The sequence below is a fragment of the Watersipora subatra genome, chromosome 2 (assembly GCF_963576615.1).
Source record: "Watersipora subatra chromosome 2, tzWatSuba1.1, whole genome shotgun sequence".
NCBI lineage: Eukaryota > Metazoa > Bryozoa > Gymnolaemata > Cheilostomatida > Watersiporidae > Watersipora > Watersipora subatra.
The window spans coordinates 9,501,645-9,508,570 of NC_088709.1; the positions used below are offsets into that span (position 1 = coordinate 9,501,645).

At 38.1% G+C, this 6,926-nt stretch overlaps 1 protein-coding gene across 5 annotated transcripts in view; it reads right to left on the minus strand.

Moving 5' to 3' along the window:
- LOC137388946 (sodium/calcium exchanger 3-like) overlaps window positions 1-5,752 on the minus strand; it is a 37,408-nt gene extending 31,656 nt beyond the window's left edge. For 2 of the 5 annotated variants that reach the window (XM_068075453.1, XM_068075449.1), the window contains exons 1-4: window positions 4,664-4,763; window positions 3,797-4,585; window positions 2,138-2,247; window positions 610-648 (exon numbers count right to left, since the gene is read on the minus strand). In XM_068075453.1, the coding sequence (XP_067931554.1) occupies window positions 610-648; window positions 2,138-2,247; window positions 3,797-4,585; window positions 4,664-4,684 (959 nt within the window). In that variant the 5' untranslated portion in view covers window positions 4,685-4,763. Of the gene's footprint in view, window positions 1-609; window positions 649-2,137; window positions 2,248-3,796; window positions 4,609-4,663; window positions 4,764-5,205 lie in introns of those variants that run through there. The other 3 variants (XM_068075452.1, XM_068075451.1, XM_068075450.1) reach the window with 3 other exon arrangements.
- Between the last annotated feature and the right edge of the window lie 1,174 nt (window positions 5,753-6,926).

Genomic DNA, 6,926 nt, shown 5'->3' on the forward strand with positions numbered 1-6,926 from the left:
ATAATTATGACTATTAAACTACAAACTGAGAAATGATGCATGCCATGCTTGCATGATTACCACCAATTGTGACATGCCCTAGCAGGTGATGACCACAGTCATCAAAATCATCTACCACTATAAATGTGAAAAGTTCATTAAACGAATCGCTGTATTATTTGCTGTGTTTGTCTGACCGTATAAGTGCATTTCATTTTAAAATTTTTTATCAATTAAGAGTTTCACCAATAGAAAATGTTAACGTCATTCTAGCTGACAGAATAGTCAGTCATTTCCATTGGTACTTGATCCATCAAAAGTTCAAAATAGTTCTTACAGATCATCCCCGGATTACGCATAGTCTGCATCATTGTCCGCAAAACTGTTTATGATTTTCAGCTATCAAACTTTACAAACACGAGAGGCTGGAATCAAATGTACTTATACATTATACCAGCAGTACAGCGGTACTACAGCACTCCGCTCCCATGGGGGCTAGTCAGTTCAGTACTGATCAAGTTATTTGGCGACATCGTAATTGCCAGGGTTGAGCGGTAGCACGATTTTTACTCTGTCTATTTCCGTTCACTAAGCTTACCGATTACATACGACAGCCTAATATTGACTTACTCTCCGTTTCCTTCCTCCAAGTCATGCAGATTCTGTTCACTACAAAAATATAACCAATAATACACAATAGCGCATACACGGTTGCTAGGCAATAGAACAACAACCTGCAATGCCATATTTAGAACTAAACCTAAGCTGTCCGGGCGCGAATGACACACTAATGTAGAGACTAAAAAACCAAAAGACCTTATGGGATTGGGCGACGCTAAGAGAGTATTCGACATGTAGGCGTAGGTCAAGGACGCTTAAAATTGCTTAAAATGAAAAGTTCTAACAAATCTCCTAAATGTAGCTCTCTCTTATTGATTGCCTATTGTAGTATACAGACAGAAAAAATGAGAGGATGCCAAGAGCTATGAGGACAAACTTCTCCATTAAACAATCGAGATCTATCTAGCAAAATGTTCACTTCTCCATTAACCAATCGAGTTTTATCTAGCAAAATGTTCACTTCTCCATTAACCAATCGAGTTCTATCTAGCAAAATGTTCACTTCTCCATTAACCAATCGAGTTTTATCTAGCAAAAATGTTCCTGTGACGACCAGCTGGTACGGGTATGGCACATTGAATTAGTTATGTACAGCATAAAGAGATTCAAAATTTGCAAAAAAATTGCTGCAATTTTTTGCTTTGGTACAAAGTATTACCATTTTTATAAAAAAAAAACGACTGTAATGATCAAGCGGAGAGATAATAGAGTGGAATACAAGTAGTGATGGTTATTAACTAGCGATGTTTGTCATTCAGCAGAACGTACTAACGAGCACGATATTAGTTTGTATAAAACGTGCTACTCGTTGCATTTTGTTTGCTTAGCTTTGCAAGTGATGCCTCGGCAGCAGCCTTAAGACTGCTCAAGACATTGGCTCCTAAAGCGTTTAGCTGAACCTTTGACAAAGTGTGCCACCTATTCACTACCAGAAAAGCTATCAATAATTAAACTTGTTAAGCTGTAATTATAGGCACAACGACTGGTTGATAAAGGAGTAGAGATCCTGTTGGAACTACATTAATAATTCAGACAGAAAGCTGTGTAAAACCTTGTTGAGAGGTTATTCTTACCAATTAATTAACATCAGTTAAAATGGATTAAGTTGAATCAGCCATTTAAAAGTAACTTAATATTTATACAAATACTAATTATAGGTTTATGTGAGTCTATTTAAGAAGGGTGTAATGTACAAGCTATTTTCATAATGTAACGTAACCGGGTAGAGCAGTTAGAGCAAAGCTCAGCTAATGCCTATATCAGCTAAGAGCAACACCTGTTTATAATATCAAGCACTAGAAAGTTACAGTTGCTATATTTTGCATTGCATCAACGACAGCCTGGCATGAGAGATAACTCTAGCTAATACGACTGCAATTATGATTGAGCACTTCACGTTAGTCTATTAATGAACTATTCTATGAACTAGTCTATCTATGAATTTATTAACCTTAACGTTCGTTGTAACTTTTCAAACTTCAACTTTTTAAAATAAAATGGCTAACATCAATGCATAACGGAGAGCAATTTCTCTTACCTTTTCCTAACGTGTTTCTGTTGATGTTCGGTTTCGATGAGAGCGAGTTCCTTGGATCGTCCATGTATCAGGCCGCCATGATGGTCGTTATGATTCAATACACGAATGTTCTGCAAAGTTATACACACAAATTACTGACAGATCTGCCTTAGGTAATGCGTGAAAGGAGTTAGAGGAGACAACTCCTTAGTGCGACGATTCACAAACACAGTTGAACACACGGCACAAATTTGTTAATTACTATTTTATCGAGTGCACGTGTGAGCAAAACCAGCACAAGCCACAGCAATGGTTCGACGACTATCATAAATACTGCTGCCGATTTTGGAAAATAGACAAAACAATTTGGTGTGTATTTGAACTGCGGAAAGCATACATATGTTAGGCTGATATGTTTAGGCTGATATGTTTTAGACAAACAAAGACTTACTCGAGTAGTGGCCTGTCAAGACAAGAAACATCAATATTGGACCAAAGAATGTTGACCTACAATTGGCTAGGCAAGAGTAAACTGTAATCCTATATGTATGTAACAAGGTTATAGATTTCCATCCCAATCTCATACTCGTTGCATTGGAACTCCAACTATAGCTAACACTACTAAAACCAGACTGGCCACCATCTTAACCGGATCGGTTTGCCGATGCATTACCAGAAACAAGCCAACTTTGATTGGTAAATGACTACCATCCGAGTACAAAGAAAAACAACCAATTAGAAATGATTGCTGTAAAATTTTACCTGTTCTATGGATACCAAACAAACAATGCTTACAAATATTTGGCACCCTTGATATAGCCTTAGAGCTCATTGATTAACGTCATATGCACTAGAGTGGCAATATAAGACTCAACAAATAGTGATATTGATTCACAACGCAATTAGTTTGGTAAATGCCTTAACTCTCTGTATAATCATACATGTTCCCTTACCGCGCTCTAGCGTACAGATAATCGCTGGACGAATGCCTACCGTTTCATCCTTGATTGTTTTCACTCTTTACAAATCGTCCTAGCCCAGAGATGGCTATAGAGGTCAATTTGCATTGATAAACATGCAAATGCACCCGTTTAACAGCGAGATTTTGGTAAAGAAATGAAAATTGAGAGATTTGTCTTAGAATAAAAATGCAGGACCGCAGAAGACAAGTTTAGATAAGACAATCTTTGCTAAAAGGAACTCATTGTATGGTTACACTAGGCAGTGATGTCACATGGAAATTTGGCAAAGAAATAACCAGTGACTGTTGCTGATTTGGTACACGGTTATCATTTAACTGCTAGCTTTCAGACGTCAGAAGGCTATATATGCAGGCTTTGTTGTTCCAAACGACATTTTTGTGTTTTTACTCATCATTACATGAATAGGAAACGGTTAGTCTCAACCAAGTGCTAATCGCTAGCTGATAGATATTTATATGTTGACACCGCATTGGCAATAGATTGTGGTAAGCTCAAGCAAAGACAATGTCGAAGCATAGATGAAAAGAACGACAAAGGTCAAATTATTTCGTATCGTTTGTTCAAGGTTTACTAGGGACCTAGGAGCTACTATTACTACACTATTACTACAGTTTAAGTACAGCTTTCAGCTTGCTAGTGTTTTTGTTAGCTTCCACAGGGTTTGGAGAGTGGGAGCAATGGTAGAAAAAGTACATACCGGGTGACTTTCGCCATCTGGTGACATCTCTTCAGCCTCGACTCTGCCCTTGCACTTGTGAATCCACCAGTGATTGTCTTGGCAGTATGCAGTTATGGCCATCAAAGGGAAAAACGCGAGGGTAACCAGCGCTTCCCAGATTTGTATCTCTCCAGGAGATATGACCTTGACCACGAGAAGCATCCAGACGTATGCCCATAATGACCACCCAGAAGTTAAGAGAAAGACACTAAACTGGCTAACCTTTTTGGTTTCTGGAAGATCTGGAGCAACAATGCAAATGGCTGAAATAATGAGCAGGTTATATGAGGCAGAGCCCATGATTGTAAATACGCCAAGATTGCCCTCGTCTCTTAAATGTTCCACTTGCTCCATTGTGGTAGGAAGCCGCGTGAGAGCCTCGATAAAAGCTATCAAAATTTCAGGAGCCGAGCTACCTAAAGCCATAAGTGTCAAGTTTGCAACGGTTTCGTTCCAGATTAGAACCTCTCGTTCGATTACTTCTTCCCTTTCGGCATCCCATTGCGAGATCTTTCTCTTTTTCGCAGTGATTGTCTCTATGCTCATCATAAATATATCACTAGCTTTTGCAATGCCGATGAACGTCCATAGCATAGCTATGAGGTAAAGGAAGCCCCTCACACCATCGTTCCATAGATTCTCTCCGGGCAACAGCAGCCAGCTTTCACATTGTTCGGTGTGATTTCCACAAAGTATTTCTACAGTGTATCCTAGAGGTTCTCCTTGCGTATTTGAGTAGTTAGTACGGACTTCGATACAGTTATCCATCTATAATAGTCCTAATGTTTTACCTGCAATGCCATGTATTAAAAGCATTAAAACTAGTAAGACAGTGCGCATTCTTACCTGCAGTAGATAGACAAGCATGAGCCATCGACTGAAATGGCTAACTAGTGAATGAAGTACTTTCAAGTAACTATCTATAGCCAATAAATCAACTGTCTCATTTGAAGCATTCAGCGGTATAACTTTATATAAAGCACGTTTCCTGCTTGGGAGGCTTGGCACGGACTGAGGCCTTCATGATTTTGGTCTAATTGGCGGTCAACACCTATCGCTCTACTCTATATGACCTTCTGCTGTTGCCTTTGAGCAATGTCCACAGAATACTAAGACTGACTCATCATACAGATAAGGTTCAATCGAACTCAGGTTAATAACCACTGGGCTATAGAAGGCTAGGTCACAGTTATTTTCACGCTGCATAGGATAATTTTTAACCAGCCGTAAAACTGACAGAATACAAACAGTACGTATTGCCAGCCAATGCTATATATTACTGCGTAAATGCTATGTCGGTATGCTATAGCCAAAGCTACTGATACAATTGTCTACATTTCTAACAAAGGATAGGCTAAAACCATGATATTTGAACAAAAACTGCTCACCTTTTTATCTGTGAAGGATATTCAGAAAGATCTATCCATGAAAGTGATAAACAGCAGTATTAAACCGATAGTCTGTGGACCTCTCTCACTTTGTCATATCTATCGTCGAGCTACGTCAGTGGTGAAACACCTGTACTTCTGAGGAGACAGCAGTGGAGCCCAGGAACATTGATGACTAACTGAAGCAGTAATTGATTTGGCTGACTGTAGGCTAGCCGTTGATTTCACTTATTTGCCTTTCATGATCGCCTAGCCGCAGCAGCACAACTGTTATTACAAAGGAGTGTGCACGAGCTACATGGCAACCTATACATGAAGACAAACAATATAATATCTGCTATTGATCAGCAATCATTCCACTGTATATATAATAATATAATATACAATGAAATGTGACTGCTACGAGGAATGGTGTATTGCCCTATCAGCTGAGAGCACGGCTAGGCAGCTTGCTAAAAACCTATTCAACTCTAGCAACGCTACGTCACAGAATCAAGACTATTCAACTTACCTACTGAAAGAAAGTTGATGTCAAAACGAATTGCTAGAGATTCGGTACCTGTACACCTAAAACGTTCTTCAGCTAATGAAAATGTGATGTTCTGTAACAAACTTCGCTGAAAACTCTTTATATACCTGCGGGTATTGGTGGTTGCCATAGAAACCCCTTAACAAATGTACTAATAATGTCATAGGAACCCCCTTGACTTTTCAGAAAGGAACAGGTATAATGAATCATTTACTGCCACAACTTTGAATATTCATGTATTACCCATTACGGATGGTGCTAATAAAAATTCATATACAGCGATAGGTGAACATTCTTAAAATATGATGTCAAAAACTAATGGCGTATCAGCTAGTAAAGCGAGTCCATCTTTGATGATAGGCTGTATTGTATTAATATTCACCGTGATTAAAGAGTGAAATATGTTTGAAAATCAAATCGAAAGAGTGAAACCAAAGAGATATATCTAATACGATGAACTGACAATATTAGTCTGTAGTTTTGTTTACCAACTCAAACTTTCAAGGATAAACTTATATAACACTTCGTATTTAGACAGTAAATTACAGATTTAGTATTTAATTTTTAGCAATTCTCCAATTCAGATTTGAAATCAGTTCTGATTTAGTTTAACTCAGTAAACTTAGAAATTTTCACACAAGCATTTCCATTTTGAGCATCTAATATAATTTCTGTTGCGCAATCATTTAAGCAAAGGAGCTGAGAGACTGCAAGACGCAAGTATATCCAGCCTGACTTGCTGAGTGAGCAACTGTTTTCCAGTAAATGGCAGTGTTAAATGGTTGGATAATTAACTAATGACCCCATTTCAGAGCAAAAAAAGTCCATTACTACTATCATAAATGATTAAGTCGTAGAGAACACAACTTTTTCTGAATTCATATGGAAACGCTTGGTATAAAATGCATCTTACTTGTGTATATTATTCAATATTACACATTCAAATGATTTAGCATATTGCACGTCCCCTCCTGCTAATAGATAAAAACACTAACTGCAAGTCAATTCAACTGTTGACCTGTTGACATAATACGCAAAAGCTTTAATCCAAATTAAGCCACTGCAGATACTGGGTTATGTAAACAAAGTCATGAGCTTCCATGGTAGCCAACTACACTGAAGATGATATATTACGATATAATGATAGATAAGTGAAGACAACTACTACACCGCTGTCCATGGAAACGCATCA